Here is a 20,279-nt window from a genome sequence, read left to right as displayed (position 1 = left end):
AAGGGCCTGTAGATTGATCACAGTGGAAGAAACAACGAAAGGGCTTACATGGAAGCGAACAATAACGATGGACTAGCATTGGATCGGGGTATTCCCCGCTTACTTAGCAACAATTTCTGGTTTCGCTAGCCATGTTGACATCCGGACATAATCATAATATTTGATCAATATTCGCGCGGGTCAGTCGACTCGACTTAAGTTTTCAATCTCCGCAAATGCCAAAATTGGCAATCGTTAACGTTCATATCGCAAAAATCCAAGCTTCAAGCTCGTCACCCGCGGTCACCAATTATCAAACATGGAAAAGCAGGCTAAGAATCCCCAACTTAACTTTGAAAGTCCGAATGGTTATTTATCGCTTACTGACAAACTCCCTAGAGCCTAACACCCACCCTCATCACTGAAAAATGAACGTATGTCCTCCTTTATACGAAACTTCGTGCACACCACCACCAACACCGCCTCAACGCCCTTGTTACGCCACTAACATTGCGAGCTGTAACTTAAGTCCTCCAAGTTCTCCCTTGTCATCCGGAGGTATATTACTCATAATATGATGTAAATATACTCATACGTCAGTGACAGCGACGAGCATGGTCTTGGAGACGGATACTGAGGATGGCTTTCCTTTGACTCCTAACTCTAAGTATCCAGGTGGCGCATATCATCATGTCACTGGTACCTCTCCTGGGGCTGAATCGAGTCGTGCGAAGCACCGTAGCAAAAGTCACCATCATCCTTTTCATCCATACCGCCAGCCACCCAGCTTTCAAGACGCACATACCTTTGACAGCCTGGTGGGTAGACCTAGTGAGAATCGATCGCAAGCTCCGGACAGCAATGTAGGTCCCTCTGACTTTCAAGTGTACATAAGTCTCATTATGTACATCAAATTCCTAGACCGATGAATTATTTTTTAAGGCATATGGATGAGCTTAACCCTGCATCTTGCCGCTTCCTTGTCCACTACAAGGCAGCAGTTCGTGAACGCCAACGTATGCGCCTCTTTATGACGTATTGGGAACTCGAAGAAACGAACAGGCTGCGCACTCTCCTCATGTCTCTGTCTGCCGAAGAAGACTTGGAGTTCCGTGGGGCAGAGCGAGACACTCAAGGGTTGTTGAAAGTACTTGTTACCGAGCAGTCGCTGTCTCGTACTGCGGCAGATGTTGACTTTCTCACTGCAGTCCGCCAACGGAACAAGACATCTCTTCGAGAGACTGATGCTCAGTTGGATCTTTTAGAAGAGCGTATCACACAGATGCATAGGGTCAGGTCGTCTGCTGACGGCTTGGACAACACTGTCGGAAGTAGCCCGATTACCACTGATGCATGATGACTCGGACTACTAGTATAGTCAGTGTTTAGTTTCATAAAGTAATGTCATCGTTGCAATGACGTACTTCCAGAGATGCTATCTTTACTCATTCAGCACACTCACACCATGTACTTATCATCATGTAGCTAAGCGAGTCCAAGTGTCATTGAATGACCTTCAATGCCAACTTGGTCCCGCGAACTCACTGGCAAAGCAATATCCGCTCGTTTCTTTCTGTGCTTTTATCCTTACGCCGCCCATGTACAGCCTGAGTGAAGAAGCACTGTGCTGTCACCAACAATTGGGATTGCACAGAACTGTTCTGGTATAGTTGGTTATACAAACGAGCAAGAGCGCAAATAGCAGTCGCGTCGATTTCAAGTTTGTCCCTGATACGATTCCAGAATGTACCTGCTGGTGTGTCAAGTTCAAATTTAATGTCGGTAGCCTTCTTGACGCTTCAGTCTTCTTGAGATAAATCAAAATCGACGAGTTACATACATGCGAAATGGCTAATCTCTTGTCGTAGGAGATGTACTACTTGAAGAATAGGATTTTTCTCGCATTCCGAGGTGGTCGGCGAGAACTAGGCTGACCATTTCAAACCCGGGATCTAGTGCTTCGTTGCGGTCTGACCCCAACATGGGGGAATGTAAGAGACCACAGCCCAAGTGCATCAGATGGCTGGAGCCATATGGTTTTTAGGGTCATGATTCAAAAGCACTGCTAGCATATATGCGTCTTTCGTAGAGCTGCGAACGGCTGATTCCGTGAATGCTATTCGCGTGACTGGATTCCTTGTACATTAGTAATTACTCAACATCATACCTCAGGCCTCAACGTCTAGTCGGGCATTCATAGTGCTGGCATGGATCGCGTTTCGCCAAGCAGGCCTTTGTGTCCATCAATCTGAGCCTTCATAAGCTCCATCCTTGCTCTCATCTCTCCCATCTCATCCTTTAGATCAGCGTTTTCCTCCCTCAACCTGGCGTTGGTTGCGGCAAGCTCCGACTTCTCTTCCATAAATGCTGCTATCTCGGCTTCAGGAAGGCGTCGGGAGGCATCACACCTCTTTTGAAGTAGAGAAAGACGGGCCTCTAATGCCTGGTTTTGTCGTCGATGGCTCCTACAACAACGTTTTGTTCAGAATACATGCAAAGCAAATGAAACTCATACCGAGCATCCTCGCTCATTTGTTCGAATGTCTTCTGATAGCTCTCTAGATGCAGTTCCACCTGCTTGAACTGTGTTGTCAGCTGTTGGAGCTCTTCAGCCCGATCATTGAACCTCTGGAAGTCTGTATCCCTACGAACAAGTCAGCAAACATCGTGGCGGAACCCAACGTGAGAAAGTCGAACCAGAGACGTTGCATGCGAACGTGCTGATCGATCTGTCGCTCATAGTCCCTCAGACGATCGACCTTGTGTTGGGTTTCCTTCCTCTGAGTCTGGAGCTCAAATACCTGCTTTACTGCATCCGCGAGCAATTGCCCTTGAGCAGCAAAAAGAGCCTAGGCAAGAATTAGTATAAAATCCTGATTTCGAATGAAGTTCTACCTGAGCTTCTTTCTCCGCCGTCCGTAGCGAAGCAGCTTCAGAGACCCATAACTTCTTCTCCTCCCGAAACTCTTTCAGCTTGTTCTGCAGTTCGGTATTCCAATCAGCATATTTGTTTTTTGCAGACGATGATTGTTCCCTGTGATCCCTCAGCTGGCGATCTAACCGTTGGACCTCGGCTCTGTAGTGACGTAGCTTGTTGAACTATTAAATTATGATCAGCAAGTTGAATAACTCAGGTACAAAACACACACCAGCCCCTGTTGCTCAACTTCTGCATTTTTGGACAAAATCTTATCTTGGTAAAGGCGTCCAATGTGTTTCACGTTTTCCCGTGAAAGCCAAAGCTCAAAGTTTAGTTCATTTCGCAGAAGTAGGACTTCACGCTGGAGACCAGAAATTGCCTGTGCAACATGAGATGGAAGTTGTTCATTGTAAGTATTTGGCTCTGACGGTATATCGGAAGCGCGCTTTGTCGGAGAATTGCTCCCTGCAGGGAACAACAGGGATGACCAGGCGGCTGTTGGGGCCTCGATCTCCACATCCAGATTGGATTTGAGTGCAACGGATGCCGTGATCATGTTCTCCAGTGAGACGCGGGGTTTTACAGTTGGCAGTTCCACATAGCCAGGGTGGGGCGTTGGTGCCGTTGAAGTATCTCCGTCAAATATGATAGTTGACTCGAGGAGCGATGGCTCAGCAGCAGTCGATGCAATGTCAGCACAGAACTGCTTGCTGCCTAGAGCTGTGTTTCGCACGTCAAGCATTGTGCACTCGCTCGCAATGCGAGAGACACTGTAATTCGCCCACGTATCAGGTTCTGTCAATTCTTTTCTCCAATCTCCCCATATGACTCTTGCATTGACGATTCTTCCTCGTAAAAGAGACTGCAAGCTTTATTCAGTTATAAGGATCGAAATAAATGGCCATTTCGCACCTCTGATTTGCTCCTTATGTTGTCCTCATCGAGAGCATCTTCCCAACTGATGGAGAAGGGAGATTCATATTGTCTATCGTTAAGGTACGCTGAGGGGCCACGTAGGAAGCGGAGCAAGTTACATGGGAAAAGATAGTAGAGGCAGGAAAAATAAATCCCAGGTGGTGGGGTGGAAGATGCGGCATTAAACATGAGCTCCAGCCTTTCCCAGCCGAGCTCAGGTCGTAAGGGCAGATTACAGGATGCAGTGAATTCGTTATACGCTAATCCTTGCGCATCGCCATTCGCAGAACTTTCGTCTGTATCCTCAGCCCCCTCCTCAAATGCTGGTTTGGGAACGGATCTTTCCTTCCAGCATATAATTCTTGCAAGAATTGCAAGAAGACGAGGGAGCATCATCTTCAGCTTCTCAGATGCTTTTACAGCAAAGATAGGGAGAAGCTTGACTATGACAGTCAATCCAATGGTGCACACCGTCGAAGAATTGTCCAGTAGTAGTGAATTGAGGAGACTATCCAACAAAGGATGGTCGGCGAGTGCTGCTGCGAGGGACTGGAACGACGGCTCTGAAGTGTATCGATTGAGCAGGATCAATAGTTGCAGACGCGACGAGGGTGTTGCAAAGGAGTGGTTTATTGCGGACATGAAATCCTAAGCACATCCTTCAGCACGTCTGGATGAGACAAACTGCAGCTGTCGAATACCTGAGGCTGCCGCAACCCAGACTTCACGAGGACATCTTCTAGATTGAACTTCCACAGCGATCTTTTCTCCCTCTGTTCCTGGTCGAGTTCGGCCCACTCCAGCAAGTCATCGCCAGATCCTTCATTGTATGCATCCAAGACATAAAGGTCAAGGAGGCGACGTCGAAAGTTGGCCACCTTCTCGGGATACTTTTCGTCTGTTTTGACTGCTGCCGATATAATTAGTTCCTTGGCGTGATTGGCAGCCGGAGTGGAGAGCCGTGGTTCTCGCAAGGCGGGACGAAGAACCAGGTCGAACCATGTAGAGATGAGCGAAATTGATGTTAACAAGGGGCGCAAACGGAATAGGATGGCCAATAACACTTCAGTATACTGGAGGGAATTGTGGGTGATTGTATCGCTGTGGAATGATTGGAGTTCCTCTTCCAATTGGAAGAGTAAAACGTCTGGCTCTTTAGATGCAGCACATTCACGAACAAAGTCATCTACAGCCTGAAGAACCTGTTCCAGTCGTGCATCGTCTGGAGCCTCTTCTAATATTATGCGGACCTGGTGGGACAGAGCTGTTATCGACATAAGCAGAATGGGCTCTTAGAGATCAGGGTTTCACTATGTAGCTTTATATAAACGTCACACCGCACAAGCGCTCACCGCTCCTCCCCAAATTGTTACATGCCTAGTCACACCATAGTAATACAAATCGTATGCTGACAGTCAATAAGATACTTGCACCATCTTACTTCTGAATTCGGGTTTCTTCCGACTTAAACGTTATACCTGTAACACTCGCTTCCCATTGATCCGCTCTGTTATCTTTCGGATACCACGGTAGATAACCTTTACGCAACTTCTTCTTCGCTGATGATGAAATTAGAACCCCAGAGCACTCATCCTGGCGATGGACGGCCTCGTCGCTGGATGGGTTGGCACCAGTGTAAGACACAATAAGATGAGGGAGTCCAGACGATATATTGAATATCGATCAACCTAGCATCAAGTACGTTGGAGACTTTCGGATTCATATGAAGATCACTCACTAATGAATGAGAAACGAAACAGATCATCACACGTATTCAAGGTCCCTATTTGATGAAGATCCTCCGAGCGGTGGTTGCAGGAATGCTGATACACCACATGCCGTGTATGGTTATGTCTGAAATGTGTTCAGTCACTTCAGTAGAAAGACGACATGTGAGCACGTGGAATGCGCTAAGTAACTGGAAAGTGCTGTTGAAAGTTATTGATTGCTGCCTCAGCCTGCACCTTCACATACTTGGTTGCTGTACCCATTGTGAATAATGGACAATGCCTTGTCACTGGAAGTTACGCATGATGATGTCGCGACTGTGTCATATATATCATTTGAAGCGGATGGGAGAGGACATTAATTGCATGGAAATCACCATTGCATCAATGGTTTGAATAGCAGTTATCGCAAGTTCATACAATGATTAGTGCCGAGTGCGGGGGTTGCCTTTTTCGGCAAACGCCGAGTTCACAGGTTGACTCTGCTTGCTCGCTGTTGACAACGACGAGTACACATCCATTCAAAAAAACCTCATAAAATCCAAGGTGAGCGTTATTTCAGACATTGAAAACTTCAAGATACGTGACTTGTGATGAAATGAGAGTCTTTGGATGGATCGACAGCGGTCATTTCAGATGTACCCGAACACGTCGCTGACGCGTCCATTAGATGTCCGCTACCATTGAAGAACTCCCTTCGGACCACTCTGACCACGACCACGACCATGACCACGAGGAGGACCCCACCTCCCAGGCTGCTCTCGACAAAATTCAGTCTCGTTCAGAGCGAAAGGCTCGAAAGGCTCTTCTTGGTTTGGGTTTGAAGAAGGTTCCCAGCATCACCCGCGTGACCCTCCGCAGGCCCAAGAACGTGTTATTCGTTCTCTCTTCCCCCGATGTCTACAAGTCGCAAAACAGCGACTGCTACATCGTGTTTGGTGAGGCAAAGGTGTGTAAAACGGTTGAATATATGTTTTGTTGTTGATGTCCCGTTTCTATAGATTGAGGACATGAACTCGCAAGCTCAGATGTCTACGGCTCAACAACTTGCTTCTGCCGGCGGCGCAGGTGCAGGGGTCAACCTTGAAAGCTCTGGTGCGGGCGGTGAGGGTGATGATGATGACGACATCCCAGAACTCGAAGCACCAGAAGACGACGGACCAGTTGATGAGACGGGTGTTGATCCTAAAGACATTGAGTTGGTCATGGCACAAGTCAACTGCTCGAGGGCTAAGGCAGTCAGAGTATTGAAAGAGAGCGGAGGAGATCTGATCAATGCCAGTGAGTCCTTTTGCTGATTTCCTTGACCCCTTTGGTTCAATATCTGCCTTTAGTTATGGCAGCGAGCGAATAGTGTTCTGTTTTGCTCAGTGCTCAGATTTCTCGTCACTGTATCATATCACAGCTTTACTCGTGCAAGTTATTCGTATCGGGCACGTCCCGCATAGGATGATGAGTCAAGATACCCAGCGCCGTAACTCGACATAATAATTCGACCGTTCCCATCCTTCTTGGATAATCTCAACGCCTCTGCATCCCTTAGCATTCGCGCTCTCTCTCGATCCAACCATTAGTCCAAGCCCTTCAACTGCTTGGATCGTGAGATGTTTGAGTTCGCCCTTTGCAAACATATGATAGTATCTGTTGTATACGGGAATCTCTGCTGCTAACGTTGGGGCAGCTGACACGACTTCTTTCGATGTAGCTGAAGGGGGGATGTCGTTTTTAAATTTCCCTTTCGCAGTGTGCTGGTTTTGAGACATTACCCAGGGAACAAAAACATCTTCGCCGGTCAGAGGGTAGTGATCCGATCCATCGGTGTCACTAGTTGGGATCGACCGTTTGGATAGCTCATCCTGCTCAATGGCCCACACATAGATCATTACACGTCCGTGGATTGGAGAGACAGCCTGTAAAAGACACTGCAGAACATGTTGGTGATGGACTTTCTGTCTATAAATGAATGTAACCCTCACCTGAACGGCGAGCTTTCGACGGTCGTGTGATGCCAGGTGATGGATCGTGGCTATAGATATGGTGTAGTCCTGGCAAATGGCGGTCAAGACAAGTCGTTTTACGATGAACAATAGCCGTTATTACTCACGAATGCACCTAATCTCCAGCCACTTCCAAGGATATCACCCCAAACAACCTCTCGAGTTATCAGACACCCAGGCTCACTCCCGGCGTGCTGGGCGATCTGGAGCAAGTTGCGACTTCGATCGAGGCCGATTGTTAGTACACTACCAGGGCGATCTGCGGGCAGAGGAAGATATTTTCCATTCCCTGTTCCCGAATCCAGACCAATCCAGCCAGTTGGCAGATCAGAGAGAAATTTAGCTATGATAGGCCAAGGCTGCAGGACGCGATTAAGTCATGCCGATTGAATTTTCGATGCAGCAATTCGCACCTTGTACCGAGTGGATGAAAAGTGAGAGGCAATCTGGTCATACACGACGTGGACGTGTTGATCTTCGTGTACTTGCGGATCATCGATAATCGTGATACTTTTTACGGGTTTCATTTCACAGATGGTCGTGGTACGGGTACGACATGGATATTGAGAAAGTACTGAGTGCAGCCGCATCTGCCTTCAATTGCTTCCTCAACACAAACTCAACACATATCAGATGAAGCCCATTTCCTCATCTACCAGCTTGGAGAATTTAGTCCCGTCGAAGGGAGGAAACGGGACTAGGTCGCGAGGTTCGAATGATGCAATTGTCGATGCGAGGTCTCTGGCGATCAACTTCATTAGACGACCTGGTTATTATAAATGAAAGGCCTACTGAATGGATGTCGCCTTTAGGTGACCCAAGATCTGAAGGGCAGATGCTAACTCTTCTTGGTGGTTATCCAACAGGGTTGGATTGGGTACGACAATAAGAGGTTTTCCTAGCCTCAGGACATCCAGAATCGTTCCCGATCCTTCCTCATAGTTTAAGTTACGGCGTGTTCGAAGAGAGCAGACAACTTACCAGCATGGCTGATGACGAGGTCGGCTTGCTCACACTCAGCCTGAATGAAAGGCTTGAACCTCCATATCTCTATATCCACACCGTGTCGTTGTATGGTACAACTCTCTCCGTTGAACTCTTCCGATGATTCAATGACGGAATTACCGCGCTGAATGATGAGGCGGTCGTAACCCGAGTCGCGAAGTGTACTAAGGACAGGTTCTGATATAGAGGCCTCTACAAGAGCATCGAACCTAGTTGAACCTACCGTCACGAATACGAGCATGAGATCGTTCTCGAGGGAGGCCCTCAATCGGAGTGCGGTCCGACTCTCAGGTAGGAAAACGTTTCCTTCTACAACTGGTGATTAGCGAATGCCGCGGTTGGTTTCAGGCTCGACTGAATTTAGCTCTGATGATCATGATGACTCGAAATTTTTTCTTGTTACTTCTATCTGTATTTTAATCACCGACAGTCCACGGTACTCTGCCATGGGATATACGCTTTGCGTGCTAGGTAAGTGAAAGGCTGTATATCGTCTTGCACACGTTTCATGACCGGTTTGCTAGGATGTGGGACTATGGGGATCGCAATCATCTCCGGGGTGATCACCAGTTTGCAGTCCAGATTGAACACACTTGAGATCCCCAAGTGGGAGTCGCATACACCTGGCACATGCACTCCCACAGCTGACTCTCCTGATCCTTCACTCCCGTCCATTTTCACCGCAACCGTGACAAGGAAAGAGAGTGCACAAAAGCTCCAACATACGTTTGGACTCTTGGGAGGTCTTGGTTCTTCCGTTCAAGTCGTTGTCGGCGAGAACCTTGCAGCGGTTCAACAAGCAGATGTTATCATTTTAAGGTGTGTATCATTAGTTTGTGAATATTTCGTTTTCCTGAATCATCTTTAGCTGCAAGCCTCACCAGGCTCATGCTATCCTTTCACAGATTGGAATGCAGGAAGCTCTGGCTGGCAAATTACTCATCAGCATTCTTGCTGGTGTGACTATAGCCCAGCTTACCGGATGGGTTCCCCCGACAACCAGGGTGGTCCGCGCAATGCCCAACACTCCATGCAGAGTACGTGTATTTTTGGCATCTCACATCTGTGAACAATCTCTGAGGACGCGCACAGATTCGAGAAGGTATGACTGTGGTCAGCAACCTACCAATATCAGAGGAGGCTGAGCTCGATCGGTCCATCATCCTGAATATATTTTCGTCTATTGGGCGCTGTCGTTTTCTCGAGGAAAAAAATTTCGACGCATGCACTGCGCTTTCTGGGTCTGGTCCCGCTTTTGCATGTATATTCTTGGAGGCTATGGCAGACGGTGGTGTCATGATGGGCCTCCCGAGGGCAGAGGCCCTCGAACTGGCAGCACAAAGTGAGACTGCTCGTCGCACCGCTTAACTTGGCTTATTGTTTCTCTAGCTTTGCAAGGCGCGGCACGCATGGTTCTCCAAGCAGGAGCTCATCCAGCTCAAATAAAAGACTCTGTTACAAGTTAGTGATTCCCCACCCGAAGTTGCCAGTCATGCTAATGGATACTTTTCTTGCTAAACAGCTCCCGGTGGATGTACGATAGCGGGCCTCTTAGCTATGGAGGATGGCAAAGTTCGCTCAACCATCGCCCGTGCAATTCAGGTCGCGACAGAGCGTGCTAGTGAACTTGGCCAGCCCGCGAAAAAATAAAATTGCACGATCAACACTGGTCGTGCCAGCCAATAAACAGAATAGCTTTGTATTTTATATATGTATCCCAATCCAGTCTTCAAGACCTCCAATGTAAAGGATCGACGACTGCGAGGGTGGCTGCGCACACTGGCTCAGTCATTGTTTACCTGTTGCTCCTGTAAAATGAGGACGGTCGTGTGAGTTAACGACGCCGCCCAGAGTGTCGAGGAGCAAGATTCAGAATGTACTGATAGATCTAGCCCGGCATCCAACAAAATACATTTATTCATCTATGGGATAGGTTATAAGCATATGGTCCTTGCAGTCACCACACACCGCTCACCTTGAGTACCTAACTTCAATGGCCCAGGTCAGCTAAGTTAAGATAAGGATAGTGATTCATGTCCGAGGGAATATATCCTGCGTGTGAACCTCACTGCTCTCTGAGCATTACGCTCATCCACGAGGGCAAGCAAGTGGGGCAAAAATATGTCACAGGATGTTATTTTATATCGCTCATAAGAATGAGCGCCCCTCCGTATGAAAGCGGAAGGACGCTAAAGTGACAGAGCTCTAATTTGCAGACACCATCGACGACGAGAAGGCGAGGAATAAATGTGATTGCAATCGTAGAATACAGTGGTATCTAGTTGATCCAAATCAGCATCAGTCAATACCATTCATTGAAAATGTGCTTACGATGCATATACTACCGGTCTGGATTGGTGATATGAAATCAGTACTGTGCATCGCAGATAGATGAACAAGGGCTCACAAAACTCGTGAGTATCGTCGGAGCGTTTGACGGTTTGCTGTCGAAGAAAGAAAAAGTGTGAGATTTTTATACACTCACGCGAGACCAAACAAGGTACAAACAACTTACTTTCCACGCCTCTTCGAAATCAACTGGGAGAATAACATATCTGTTCTTCCGTACAGCTGTTGGACACAGAGCGATTACTAGGAATGCAGAACTGCCATAAAAATAAGCTGACCTTGAAGACCAGCTGCCTGTGCAATGGAAGATATTTCTGCGGAGGATAGCCGATCTGGTCTTGACACATCTAGATGACATGTTCAGTAAACGCATCATCAGTATTATTGACGAGAAAGCTGGCATACAATCCTCGAGGTCTACATCCGGACCAAGATTCATTTTACTAGTCACAGCCTGGAATATGAGACGTTTTTCACGCCTCGATGGTAGAGGGAATTCAATCTTCCTGTCGAGACGACCAGGACGAAGCAAAGCAGGATCAAGCGTGTCTGCACGGTTCGTGGCCATAATGACCTGTCATAGCGACAAAGAATTAATAAAACCAGAAATCCACTAAAAAAGTGTATATTTACCTTGACGTTGCTTCCTTGGTCAAAACCATCCATCTGATTGAGAAGCTCCAGTAGAATACGCTGTACCTCTCTGTCCGCTCCCGTTTGAGCGTCGAACCGCTTGGTCGCAATAGCATCTATCTCGTCGATGAAGATAATGGCAGGGGCGTTCTCCCTGGCAAGTCGGAAGACGTCACGGACCATACGAGGGCCTTCTCCCAGATATTTCTGCACGAATTCACTGCCAACTACGCGAATAAAAGACGCGGTTGTATGATGTGCGACTGCTTTCACAAGCATAGTCTTGCCCGTACCTGTACATAATCATTAGAACGCGCCACCGGGGCATGGAAGCAGCGCACCAGGTGGTCCATAAAGCAAGACACCGCGAGGCGGGTCGATACCAATCTTTTTGTAAAGGTCGAAATGCGTGAGGGGAAGCTCGACTGCTTCACGTATTTCCTGCTTCTGCAGGTCCATTCCACCGATATCTTGATAAGACACATCAGGCTTTTCCTCCTTTCCAAGCATGGCTATTGATGAATCGGCCTCCGGAGGAAGAATGTCCACAAGGGCATTTGAATGCCGGTGAAGGGCGACAGACGACGAAGGCTTGAGCAGTTCTCGGTCTAATGTCGACAAAATGCGCACGACATAGTTTGAGCCGGTGGTCGAACCCACGATACCAGTGTGCTGGTCAATTGCCTCGAGGAATTGCCCGATGACAAGTGGGACAGATTTGATGCGCTTCACCTCCTCCTGAGCACGTATAAGCTCGCGTTTGAGATTCGCTTGCTCGTCCTTTATGTAGCTCTCTTGGATGTCGAAGAGCTCTAGATGACGCGCAAGCTTCTTGTATTTGGTATATAGATCTTCCTCTTGTAATTCTTTATGGAGAGCGACCTTCTCAGTTATGACAGACTCGAAGGTGGGTTCCTGATTTTATTCCATGAGACTAAGTATCGTTCTTGATCAGTCAAACACGTACCTCTCTTTGGATTTCCATGCCTACGTCCTCCATGATGGCAAGTATTAAAGTAAGTGTTTTGGCAGTATGAGTCCTGAGTAGAGCTGACGCGTTGGTAGTCGTGGTAAGTAATTTCCTTTCTTGACATTTACAAGCGAGTCTCAAAGTCTCCCTGGGTTTAGCTTTCTGACCATGGCGCACGTCGTTCAGCCTCTGGATCAGCCTTCGAATTACAAAGACTCCCAGAGCAGAGTAGAACGCGCGAAACAGAATGATCTCCTCTCCAAATCCACAACATTATACGTGAGGTTTTCCTCTCGATATATCTCAACATAACTCACGGTCCTCATAGATCGGTAATTTAAGTTTCTATACCACGGAAGAGCAAATATATGAGTTGTTCACTAAATGTGCCAGCCCGGAGGACGGTGGAGGTATCAAACGAATAATCATGGGCCTTGACCGAAACACACGGTTTGTCGGGCCGTAGTCATATGCACTCGACCAGAAACTGACGCAAGGACCTGACCAGCACACCATGCGGGTTCTGCTTCGTGGAGTACTACACTCATGCCGAAGCTCTTGCCAGCATGAAGTATGTTAGCGGTACCAAGCTGGACGAGCGTATCATTCGGTGTGATCTGGACCTAGGCTATAAGGAGGGCAGGCAATTTGGACGGGGGAAGAGTGGCGGTCAGGTACGAGACGAGCACCGCCAGGATTATGATCCAGGACGAGGTGGATGGGGTGCACAAGCGCAGAGGCTCGAAGCTGAGCGCCGAAGAGAAGTGGAGGAACGGTACGCGGACGCGCAAGAAGGACCTGGTGCGGTTGCTGGTGGAGGTGGTGACTGGAAAGAATCTGAAACGGTCGTTCCTTCACGGAAACGCGGACGGTCACCAGATGATGAAGGAGACAACGTTCGTATGGTATGTTCATCCCGGTTCCAGGCGATTCAATAGTTGACATTGTTGCAGGGTCACCATCGTTCACGGGACGACATGGAAGTTGAACGAATGTGAACGTACTACTGTTACGGTTTGCTTTCCTTATACTCTTACTTTTGGCACGGTACATCAAAATGTGAAATTATACGATAGTGATTATAAAATGCATGAGCCGATGGTCAGTATACGACACGAGCGCGCAGTTGGTATCTTCTTCCCCAGTGTTCTGGCTCATAATATGTCATGTGTAGTTTCCGTACAAGGCGATGAGCTTCAGGCATCGAAGTGGGCCGAACCAGGTATCGTGAATATAGGGAGAACGTGTTGGCTGGGCTGTAGGTAAAATCATATCTCAGTCGCAGTTGACAATCACAAGACCAAACTTACAGCTCGACTTTGACGGCCCCAATCTTACCGTCTACATTATCTAGCCGGAAATCACGCAAATAATTTTCAACAGCTTGTTCGGATATCTTTCCAGGCAAGCCCCAGATAACGACATGCTTCATGCGGGAGGACATCCCACCATGAGGACCATTGCCAGAGAAAACCTTGCGTTGCGTTCCTGTTCTGTCCAGCCCATGACCAGATCGTGGGGGAGGGGCTGATGTGGCTTTTATTGTCAGACTGCCCACAGATGCCTTTTCGAGTGCTTGCAGGTTCTTCTGCAAGTGCTTTGTATGAGCGAGGGTGAGGTATGCGCGGCCTGTAGGGAGGAAGCGATGGTAGTCGATGGCGACTAGCGACAAAGAATGAACTGCATCATATACGTCACATTTAACAGGTAACGAGGCTTACCATCCGTTACACCTAGAAGTTGGTTGCGAATGCATAGTCTGCGCAAGTCGGTGAGGAGAGCTGAGCGTGGCAGCTCTCGCAGCTGTATATGTGTCCTGCCCTCTGAGAAAAATTACACATTGGAAAAAGCAAAAGACCAAGTATCAGAACGTACCATCCACAAACCGCGGAATCATGCGCCGAATTGCTGTTGACTTGAACATCGGAGGGCAATGAAGTTAGTGAAGAACAGATTTTAGATGATTTGAATGACACCACGTGATCACATGCACTTTAGACAGTGACCACAATGTCAAGCAGACACGACGGAAGAAGGCGCGAGCGTAGCTGGGAAAGAGATGACAGGGATCGTGAACGGGGCAAGGATCGTCATTCACGAGGCAACAGAGCTGGAGGTCAAAGGGATGGCGGTCGTAAACGAGGCAGTAGGTCCCGTAGTCCAAGGAGGGGTACGTCAACTTGAAAGATCCTTTGTAGCGCTACACAAACAACTTATTCTACCTATTCAGACAGGAGAGATCATGACAGGGATTACAGAGATCGAGACTATAAGAGCTCGCGAAGAGAAGACTACGACCGAGACAACCGCCGAGACGATAGACGGCCTGAAAGACGTGATGAAAGGCGCGAGCCTCCGACTCGAGACAAGGAGCCAAGACACAAGGACCCCCAAAATCAGCGCGACAACCGACAACAAGTTGGCAGGCATGATTCTGAGAGGGTTTTAGAAAAGCCTTCACAAGCTAGAACTCCACCACCAGGTTAGGCTCGTGTAATACTGCGCGAAAGCACTTCTCATCATTAATTCCAGCCCCATCTGCTGATGCTGGTCCCTCCTCTTCTCAAAAGAGACCGAACCTTGATCCAGATGCCCTATCTGAAGAAGAAGGGGAGGCTATGGATGCCGCCAACGCCGATGAAGAGGCTATGATGGCTGCAATGGGGCTCCAAGGTTTTGGCACCACGAAGGTATGCAGGCCTTTTAACTTACTACGATATATAATTTACCTTATTCTCAGGGAAAGCACGTCGAGGGAAATCAAGAAGGCTTCGTCGATATCAAGAAGATTAGGACATGGCGTCAGTACATGAATCGGTAAGCTGCGCTCGCATGTCCACGTTTTGTTACTCATACCTCCTTCTAGCCGTGGAGGATTCAACCGGCCACTAGATAAAGTCAAGTGAGTAGCTCAGCTCCAGCCCGCCGCAAGATAAGTTGCATTTCCTCCATTGTGAGAGACAGCTTCACTTCGATGCAGTGTGTTCTCAGATATTTCTTCATATTTCCTGGTGCTTTTGGAAATATATGCGAAGTCCAGACTTTTAAAAGCTTAGTACATGAGAAAACATCTAATCGATCAACAATCGCTAATGGTACAATTGGCATACATAACACGTATCCAGAACTATGTGAGAAAGAAAAACTATGCTGACAGAAATATCGGCGTTAACATCGAGGGTTTAAGTACACCCTCGGACGACATGGACTAGAACCCGTGCAGCTTGATGGTGTTCTTCGGAATGCCCTCCTCCGTGAGGAACTTGACAATCTTAAGCCTCTGATCACCCTGCAACTGGATGACTTGACCCATCTCCTCGTCGTCAACGAGAGTGCCGTTGCAAGCAAACTCCTGTGTGAAATTATTAGCGCTCGTAAAGGGTTGAAGTGCATTTTCTGACCTTCTTGAAAGCCTTCAAGAGTTTTTTGGGATCATATTCTGCAGCCAGACTCAATCAGATGATGTATCGCTGGTTGAAAAGCCCTCAACCTCACCTTTGGGTAATCCCTGCAACGTGGTCAAAGTCTTCCTTCCATTCCTCTGCTGAATACGAATATGAAGGTAATTCTGCTGGGATCCAACGTCTTGGTTGCCTCCGAGAGGATCACCCTCGTCAGCAAAAGGATCTGAAAAGCGCCCTGTCAGCCAACCTCATGGAGAAAAAATTCGTTAGGCAAGCTTACCGAAAGAGTTCAGGTTCTGCACGTTCATGCGATGTGAAGAGATAGATACACTTATGAACTGAGTGGGGATGTGTTGAGACAAGATAGTCGTTAAAAGAGAGAATGGACCTGGATACTTGTGGTGCGGCTCCGGAATTGGATAATCAGTGATTAGTCAGCATCTAGGCTTCATATTCCTGTGGTGGCCGCCGAGGAGACCGGAGTCACCGTCTACAGCGATGATCACCGAAGGGACCAAACGCAAAAAACCTCCGACTTTTGGACACCTTCCATTCAATAGAGGTGAGCTTTCGTGAGTTTCATCTCGTGGTTATACTCAGATTATTTTTTCAGCCAAAAAACTAAAGCAGTCATGGGTTGAGAGCACGAAGATAAAGTCTCAGTGGAAAGCCCAGAAAAAGCGGGAAGGTGCTCTTCAACGGAAACCCGAAGTGCCTTCCAATGGCGACCCACCCCCTGCACATCTGGAAAAATCTGATGGAAGTGACCCAGAACAATCGCACTCCAAGGATCAAGGATCTCACTCTAGCAGTCATCCCGAGTGCAAGCAGCGACAAGTTCCAAATAACTCAGCTGATGGCGGGATTTCACTTCGAGAACTCAGCAAACAAGCTTACTCACGCGATTCCCTTCACACGTACAAGGCAAATACTAGAAGACATGATATAAAACCTTCTCGTGGTACCAATCCGCAGAGAGGCAGCACCAGGGGAGGGCGCGGTGCTTCCTTTGGAGATCGGGGGCATGGGAAGGGCCAACCCAACATGAAGTATCGGATGACGGCCATGCTCGAAAAAATCAAGCGCGATTTTACTTGAATGAGATACAATACACCCCGTTTATCGTGGTGCGTACCTTGACGTTGGGTATATGTCACGGCTCTTACTGAATCGTTCCCAGTTCAGATGAAAGCACCGTCAATTTATAGTTTCCTTATCTCCCGCACCATCTGCCATCCTTTGATCACTGCTATCCATATCATGTTGTCCCTCTCCTCTCACAAACCTTGTCTCTAGCGTATCCATGAATGGCTTTGAGCCCACCGTGGTAACAGCTGTAAGAGCTGTTGGATGACTGCTCAAGTGCCCTGGGCCTGGGTCGTCCAATTCATCTACTAGGCCAAGTGCTTTGGGTGGCATCCCTTCCAAGGGTTCGACGTGTCCCGTAGATTCCATGCCACTTAGTGCTAGAGGCGATGGAGGAGGACTTTGTGACTTTGAACGTGCATCTTCATGATGAAAGAATATGGGAGAGAAGAGCGGAGTAGTCGGTGCTGACAGTAAACCAGCTGTCATGGATAATGAAGATATCGTTGGGCCGTCTTGGTTGGATTCTTCCGCAGGGAAAGCGTCCCACGAGGATGTAACGAGCAATGATTTCTCTACCGCTCGAAGATACTTTCCAAGAGCTTTATAGTGTTGTTTTGGTCGTGTGCAGAGTTCACAGACACGTTGTATGGTGAAAGGAGGATCGCTAACGCCATCTGCAATCAGATATCGTAGATGACCACAGATATGTACGCACTCATCAAATTCATGCAGTTGCCTGAAAATGAAAGCTTTGACCTCGCCTGCTTCTTGCTGGTTCATATACGCTTTCGGTACCTCGCTGTGGTTGAGATCATTCTGTTCGCGAAGCGGGAACGGGGGTAACTTTAAGTTACCAGCTTTGAGGAGATCCTCAGGCAACGGTTGGAATTCCACTGTATTGTGAGGGAGTGGATCTGCTAGAAATAGGGCGATATTCTAGATGTCGAAGTTAGCTTCGAAGATACGACTTGGCATCAAAGGAGCGTTATCACCTCGTCCACCTTGTATTTAATCACGTCGCGTAACAGGGCCCATTCTATCCTGAAAAAGTAGACTTATGAGTCGTAAACGCGTGGGATCGGTTCACTAGAGGAGCGCACTTTGACTCTTCTATGTCAGAGTCAGCGATTTGCTCTAAAACTGCGTCATAATCTAGGTGGAGTGGTAAATTTAGGACCTCCTGATGAGTAAAATGTGTTTACCTGGGTTCCAGCGGAAGTGTTGCGATATGTCATATGTGTTCTCTGTCATGATGGCGGTGGGAGTGAAATTTGGACGGCCGCGCTAAGTGGTGCTATAGTGGGAATATCAAACGCTCTGCTGGCAGCAGGCGTCTATACTATAGTACTTCCGCAATCACCCCGGTCCGAGGAGCAGTAGTAGTGCAACCTCGGTGCAGGACGTTTCAGGCTCGCCAAGCCGGAGTATAATTCTGTAACACGCTTGGAATATCTTACACACGATTGAAACACCTTGCTCCCATGCCCTGCTCTTGCCTAGCTTAACCCTCCACCAACTCTTCGACGAGCAATTTCACGACAAACAATTATGGCCTCCTTCAAATTCTGGGAGAACCCAAATTATGACAGGACTACCAAACGAACTGACAGCAAAAGGCGGATGAAAATGATCAAGTCCTATGCTCCTGATTGGTCCGTCGCATCAGCTTCATATTACTTGCCATCATGATACTCATAATATAATCTATCTCTGCAGGACCATTACAATTCTTTTGGCGTACAGTCTCCCACTCGTGCACCAAATCATAAGTTTAGTTGACGCCTTAATAACAGGATTGTGTTCTTCGCCCTCGACGGCGTTCACGGCTTCCGACGAGAATTTTCGGTGCATGATGAAACGTGAGATTCTATATTCTCTCACAAAGAACGGTTGCTAATTTATTCAATGCAGCATACTTTTTCCGTGAGTTAGGACATAGCTCTGAACTGCCTTCAGCGGCGTGACCTCGTTGTTCCAGGTTTGCATTTCATGAACGTGTTCCAGTGAGCTTCATAACGGGTCCTCAGAGTACATCCTAATTTCAGTTCACAATTAGGATGTTGCCCTGTACTTCATTGCGATTGTGGCGCCGCTCGTCCTTCAATTGGTAGTGAATTTACTCACCGTTCGGTCCTTCTGGGATTACCACTGCAGCGCACTCGGGCGTAGGTTTTTTAAGCGTGATATCTTGTTTAAGCTCACTGAATTGCGCAGTCATCTTGGGGCTTGCTATCACAGGTGCCATCACTCAGTTTACGAAGATCACTGTTGGCCGTCCCCGTCCAGGCTAGTGTCATGCAACTTCTCCTATCTTACATCTGTTTTACGTGGGCTTGTAGATCTGCTCGCACGATGCATGCCCATTCCTGGCTCCTCGGACCCCACTTTTGGACTCTCGACAGATGCAATATGCACAAACACCAACACAGCTATCATGATCGATGGTTGGAGGAGCTTCCCAAGTGGCCACGCCAGCTGTGAGTCGTCATATCAATCCGGTAACTAGGTTGTGAAACATTTTCAGTGTCCCATGCTGGACTTGGCTTCCTATCGTACTATTTGGCCGGAAAGATGCACCTGTTTGATTCCAGGGGGCACGCTGTAAGTGCACGAATGTCTTCCACCCCCGGCGACGCGCTAAAAATATATTCCTCAGCACAAAGCTTGGATCTCTGTCACTCCTATTTTTGGAGCTATCCTGGTAGCGATTTCCCGCACCATGGACTATCGACGTCAGTTGATATCTCAGTATTTGTTATATTTGACCTCATCTACATCCACACAGACCACTGGCAAGACGTTATAGCTGGATCCATCCTCGGATTGGTTGTTTCATATTTCGCGTATCGCCAATACTTTCCTTCGTTGTCATCACCAATGTCTCATAAACCGTATTCCCCGAGAGTACAACGTGAAAAGGAGCTGCCTACTGTCAACCCCGCAACTGACCACCACAGTATGTCCTATACAGATGGCTTGGAGGGAGAAGAAGTGGAGTTGGTTGGTGGTAATGTGCACAAGCCTGATCCAGCTCTCACTGGGGAAGAAGGGGTCGACGGTGGCGCACCCCGCCTTTAAGTGTTCTTCAAAATTCACTGGACATTCGATTAAGAACTTTTTCGTTATCCTTTACTGGACGATTTCTATAGCCGTACATAATCACGTATTGCATGTAGTATGATATGGGCAAAGGACTCCTGTTACTCAGGCTGCGACGACTGACCAACCTAATTTAAGTTCAGGCATGCGATTTACATGAATGACGAAATTTACCAAGCCAAAGCAAATGTC

At 47.8% G+C, this 20,279-nt stretch overlaps 14 protein-coding genes across 14 annotated transcripts; 7 read left to right on the top strand and 7 right to left on the bottom strand.

The window, feature by feature from the left end:
* Window positions 1-247: 247 nt before the first annotated feature.
* Window positions 248-1,557, top strand: F5147DRAFT_677216 (uncharacterized protein). Its single transcript, XM_041436108.1, has 4 exons — window positions 248-537; window positions 586-842; window positions 901-1,356; window positions 1,410-1,557. Exons 2-3 carry the CDS (start codon window positions 670-672, stop codon window positions 1,334-1,336), a joined length of 609 nt encoding a protein of 202 aa, XP_041296513.1. The 5' UTR covers window positions 248-537; window positions 586-669; the 3' UTR covers window positions 1,337-1,356; window positions 1,410-1,557.
* A 468-nt stretch (window positions 1,558-2,025) lies between these two features.
* On the bottom strand, window positions 2,026-5,123 carry F5147DRAFT_677213 (uncharacterized protein). The gene is made up of 7 exons (XM_041436107.1): window positions 4,516-5,123; window positions 3,812-4,462; window positions 3,129-3,761; window positions 2,875-3,078; window positions 2,677-2,828; window positions 2,495-2,623; window positions 2,026-2,444 (listed from the first exon to the last, which is right to left on the bottom strand). The coding sequence occupies exons 1-7, from the start codon at window positions 5,089-5,091 to the stop codon at window positions 2,174-2,176; spliced, it is 2,616 nt and encodes an 871-aa protein (XP_041296512.1). The 5' UTR covers window positions 5,092-5,123; the 3' UTR covers window positions 2,026-2,173.
* A 1,088-nt stretch (window positions 5,124-6,211) lies between these two features.
* F5147DRAFT_743804 (NAC domain-containing protein) lies at window positions 6,212-6,895 on the top strand (the record flags this gene model as incomplete). Its single annotated transcript, XM_041439629.1, has 3 exons — window positions 6,212-6,490; window positions 6,543-6,822; window positions 6,876-6,895. 3 exons carry the CDS (start codon window positions 6,212-6,214, stop codon window positions 6,893-6,895), a joined length of 579 nt encoding a protein of 192 aa, XP_041296511.1.
* A 103-nt stretch (window positions 6,896-6,998) lies between these two features.
* On the bottom strand, window positions 6,999-8,065 carry F5147DRAFT_569988 (uncharacterized protein; the record flags this gene model as incomplete). The annotated part of the gene is made up of 3 exons (XM_041430975.1): window positions 6,999-7,586; window positions 7,646-7,897; window positions 7,952-8,065. 3 exons carry the CDS (start codon window positions 8,063-8,065, stop codon window positions 6,999-7,001), a joined length of 954 nt encoding a protein of 317 aa, XP_041296510.1.
* Window positions 8,066-8,167: 102 nt separating this feature from the next.
* On the bottom strand, window positions 8,168-8,784 carry F5147DRAFT_569919 (glycosyl transferase; the record flags this gene model as incomplete). The annotated part of the gene is made up of 3 exons (XM_041430973.1): window positions 8,168-8,279; window positions 8,331-8,469; window positions 8,520-8,784. 3 exons carry the CDS (start codon window positions 8,782-8,784, stop codon window positions 8,168-8,170), a joined length of 516 nt encoding a protein of 171 aa, XP_041296509.1.
* A 205-nt stretch (window positions 8,785-8,989) lies between these two features.
* F5147DRAFT_570326 (putative delta 1-pyrroline-5-carboxylate reductase) lies at window positions 8,990-10,193 on the top strand (the record flags this gene model as incomplete). The annotated part of the gene is made up of 6 exons (XM_041430987.1): window positions 8,990-9,014; window positions 9,068-9,362; window positions 9,412-9,580; window positions 9,636-9,885; window positions 9,933-10,004; window positions 10,066-10,193. 6 exons carry the CDS (start codon window positions 8,990-8,992, stop codon window positions 10,191-10,193), a joined length of 939 nt encoding a protein of 312 aa, XP_041296508.1.
* Window positions 10,194-10,812: 619 nt separating this feature from the next.
* Window positions 10,813-12,568, bottom strand: F5147DRAFT_428225 (P-loop containing nucleoside triphosphate hydrolase protein). Its single transcript, XM_041429789.1, has 8 exons — window positions 12,493-12,568; window positions 11,867-12,440; window positions 11,526-11,818; window positions 11,298-11,466; window positions 11,171-11,239; window positions 11,059-11,114; window positions 10,951-10,987; window positions 10,813-10,892 (listed from the first exon to the last, which is right to left on the bottom strand). The coding sequence occupies exons 1-8, from the start codon at window positions 12,523-12,525 to the stop codon at window positions 10,885-10,887; spliced, it is 1,239 nt and encodes a 412-aa protein (XP_041296507.1). The 5' UTR covers window positions 12,526-12,568; the 3' UTR covers window positions 10,813-10,884.
* A 93-nt stretch (window positions 12,569-12,661) lies between these two features.
* Window positions 12,662-13,567, top strand: F5147DRAFT_677189 (uncharacterized protein; the record flags this gene model as incomplete). Its single annotated transcript, XM_041436106.1, has 4 exons — window positions 12,662-12,774; window positions 12,824-12,945; window positions 13,004-13,400; window positions 13,449-13,567. Coding segments are annotated over 4 exons (677 nt in total), but the record flags the coding sequence as incomplete, so codon positions are not given.
* F5147DRAFT_677188 (uncharacterized protein) lies at window positions 13,568-14,427 on the bottom strand. Its single transcript, XM_041436105.1, has 4 exons — window positions 14,371-14,427; window positions 14,217-14,318; window positions 13,806-14,157; window positions 13,568-13,751 (listed from the first exon to the last, which is right to left on the bottom strand). Exons 1-4 carry the CDS (start codon window positions 14,417-14,419, stop codon window positions 13,598-13,600), a joined length of 657 nt encoding a protein of 218 aa, XP_041296505.1. The 5' UTR covers window positions 14,420-14,427; the 3' UTR covers window positions 13,568-13,597.
* F5147DRAFT_677186 (uncharacterized protein) lies at window positions 14,424-15,507 on the top strand. The gene is made up of 5 exons (XM_041436104.1): window positions 14,424-14,665; window positions 14,726-14,977; window positions 15,028-15,185; window positions 15,236-15,312; window positions 15,362-15,507. The coding sequence occupies exons 1-5, from the start codon at window positions 14,506-14,508 to the stop codon at window positions 15,399-15,401; spliced, it is 687 nt and encodes a 228-aa protein (XP_041296504.1). The 5' UTR covers window positions 14,424-14,505; the 3' UTR covers window positions 15,402-15,507.
* F5147DRAFT_677185 (translation initiation factor SUI1) lies at window positions 15,508-16,288 on the bottom strand. The gene is made up of 4 exons (XM_041436103.1): window positions 16,180-16,288; window positions 15,991-16,122; window positions 15,897-15,934; window positions 15,508-15,847 (listed from the first exon to the last, which is right to left on the bottom strand). The coding sequence occupies exons 1-4, from the start codon at window positions 16,205-16,207 to the stop codon at window positions 15,704-15,706; spliced, it is 342 nt and encodes a 113-aa protein (XP_041296503.1). The 5' UTR covers window positions 16,208-16,288; the 3' UTR covers window positions 15,508-15,703.
* On the top strand, window positions 16,180-17,047 carry F5147DRAFT_428072 (uncharacterized protein). Its single transcript, XM_041429787.1, has 2 exons — window positions 16,180-16,461; window positions 16,513-17,047. The coding sequence occupies exons 1-2, from the start codon at window positions 16,398-16,400 to the stop codon at window positions 16,995-16,997; spliced, it is 549 nt and encodes a 182-aa protein (XP_041296502.1). The 5' UTR covers window positions 16,180-16,397; the 3' UTR covers window positions 16,998-17,047.
* On the bottom strand, window positions 16,847-18,284 carry F5147DRAFT_758731 (PPP4R2-domain-containing protein). Its single transcript, XM_041440413.1, has 4 exons — window positions 18,191-18,284; window positions 18,089-18,140; window positions 17,981-18,029; window positions 16,847-17,924 (listed from the first exon to the last, which is right to left on the bottom strand). Exons 1-4 carry the CDS (start codon window positions 18,237-18,239, stop codon window positions 17,097-17,099), a joined length of 978 nt encoding a protein of 325 aa, XP_041296501.1. The 5' UTR covers window positions 18,240-18,284; the 3' UTR covers window positions 16,847-17,096.
* F5147DRAFT_677175 (PAP2-domain-containing protein) lies at window positions 18,285-20,198 on the top strand. The gene is made up of 11 exons (XM_041436102.1): window positions 18,285-18,640; window positions 18,705-18,725; window positions 18,782-18,847; window positions 18,900-18,911; window positions 18,967-18,991; window positions 19,045-19,153; window positions 19,203-19,274; window positions 19,328-19,465; window positions 19,513-19,589; window positions 19,645-19,720; window positions 19,774-20,198. Exons 1-11 carry the CDS (start codon window positions 18,537-18,539, stop codon window positions 20,064-20,066), a joined length of 993 nt encoding a protein of 330 aa, XP_041296500.1. The 5' UTR covers window positions 18,285-18,536; the 3' UTR covers window positions 20,067-20,198.
* Window positions 20,199-20,279: the final 81 nt, after the last annotated feature.

The sequence above is a fragment of the Suillus discolor genome, assembly GCF_016758755.1.
Source record: "Suillus discolor strain FC423 chromosome Unknown F5147scaffold_9, whole genome shotgun sequence".
Lineage (NCBI taxonomy): Eukaryota > Fungi > Basidiomycota > Agaricomycetes > Boletales > Suillaceae > Suillus > Suillus discolor.
Note: the sequence above shows the minus strand (reverse complement) of the source record. Positions and strands in the feature narration are given on the sequence as shown.

Excerpts from the sequence above, each read along its gene's own strand:
- F5147DRAFT_428225 (XM_041429789.1), bottom strand. The coding sequence starts at position 12,525 with ATGGAGGACGTAGGCATGGAAATCCAAAGAGAG. Across the intron at positions 12,441-12,492 it reads GCATGGAAATCCAAAGAGAG|GAACCCACCTTCGAGTCTGT; the intron begins GTACGTGTTTGA and ends GAATAAAATCAG. Across the intron at positions 11,467-11,525 it reads ACCAAGGAAGCAACGTCAAG|GTCATTATGGCCACGAACCG; the intron begins GTAAATATACAC and ends TCGCTATGACAG.
- F5147DRAFT_677186 (XM_041436104.1), top strand. The coding sequence starts at position 14,506 with ATGTCAAGCAGACACGACGGAAGAAGGCGCGAGCGTAGCTGGGAAAGA. Across the intron at positions 14,666-14,725 it reads GTCCCGTAGTCCAAGGAGGG|ACAGGAGAGATCATGACAGG; the intron begins GTACGTCAACTT and ends CTACCTATTCAG. Across the intron at positions 14,978-15,027 it reads AGCTAGAACTCCACCACCAG|CCCCATCTGCTGATGCTGGT; the intron begins GTTAGGCTCGTG and ends CATTAATTCCAG.
- F5147DRAFT_677213 (XM_041436107.1), bottom strand. The coding sequence starts at position 5,091 with ATGTCGATAACAGCTCTGTCCCACCAGGTCCGCATAATATTAGAAGAG. Across the intron at positions 3,079-3,128 it reads AAGTTGAGCAACAGGGGCTG|TTCAACAAGCTACGTCACTA; the intron begins GTGTGTGTTTTG and ends ATAATTTAATAG. Across the intron at positions 2,445-2,494 it reads CAAATGAGCGAGGATGCTCG|GAGCCATCGACGACAAAACC; the intron begins GTATGAGTTTCA and ends ACGTTGTTGTAG.
- F5147DRAFT_677175 (XM_041436102.1), top strand. The coding sequence starts at position 18,537 with ATGGCCTCCTTCAAATTCTGGGAGAACCCAAATTATGACAGGACTACC. Across the intron at positions 19,590-19,644 it reads TTGATTCCAGGGGGCACGCT|CACAAAGCTTGGATCTCTGT; the intron begins GTAAGTGCACGA and ends TATATTCCTCAG. Across the intron at positions 19,721-19,773 it reads CCGCACCATGGACTATCGAC|ACCACTGGCAAGACGTTATA; the intron begins GTCAGTTGATAT and ends ACATCCACACAG.
- F5147DRAFT_758731 (XM_041440413.1), bottom strand. The coding sequence starts at position 18,239 with ATGACAGAGAACACATATGACATATCGCAACACTTCCGCTGGAACCCA. Across the intron at positions 18,141-18,190 it reads ACACTTCCGCTGGAACCCAG|ATTATGACGCAGTTTTAGAG; the intron begins GTAAACACATTT and ends CACTCCACCTAG. Across the intron at positions 17,925-17,980 it reads TTAAATACAAGGTGGACGAG|AATATCGCCCTATTTCTAGC; the intron begins GTGATAACGCTC and ends TTCGACATCTAG.
- F5147DRAFT_677188 (XM_041436105.1), bottom strand. The coding sequence starts at position 14,419 with ATGTTCAAGTCAACAGCAATTCGGCGCATGATTCCGCGGTTTGTGGAT. Across the intron at positions 14,158-14,216 it reads ACTTCTAGGTGTAACGGATG|TCGCCATCGACTACCATCGC; the intron begins GTAAGCCTCGTT and ends CTTTGTCGCTAG. Across the intron at positions 13,752-13,805 it reads GGGGCCGTCAAAGTCGAGCT|CCCAGCCAACACGTTCTCCC; the intron begins GTAAGTTTGGTC and ends TTTTACCTACAG.
- F5147DRAFT_677185 (XM_041436103.1), bottom strand. The coding sequence starts at position 16,207 with ATGAACGTGCAGAACCTGAACTCTTTCG. Across the intron at positions 16,123-16,179 it reads GCAGAACCTGAACTCTTTCG|ATCCTTTTGCTGACGAGGGT; the intron begins GTAAGCTTGCCT and ends GGCGCTTTTCAG. Across the intron at positions 15,935-15,990 it reads GTTGCAGGGATTACCCAAAG|AATATGATCCCAAAAAACTC; the intron begins GTGAGGTTGAGG and ends GTCTGGCTGCAG.
- F5147DRAFT_677216 (XM_041436108.1), top strand. The coding sequence starts at position 670 with ATGTCACTGGTACCTCTCCTGGGGCTGAATCGAGTCGTGCGAAGCACC. Across the intron at positions 843-900 it reads CGCAAGCTCCGGACAGCAAT|ACCGATGAATTATTTTTTAA; the intron begins GTAGGTCCCTCT and ends TCAAATTCCTAG.
- F5147DRAFT_428072 (XM_041429787.1), top strand. The coding sequence starts at position 16,398 with ATGATCACCGAAGGGACCAAACGCAAAAAACCTCCGACTTTTGGACAC. Across the intron at positions 16,462-16,512 it reads ACACCTTCCATTCAATAGAG|CCAAAAAACTAAAGCAGTCA; the intron begins GTGAGCTTTCGT and ends TTATTTTTTCAG.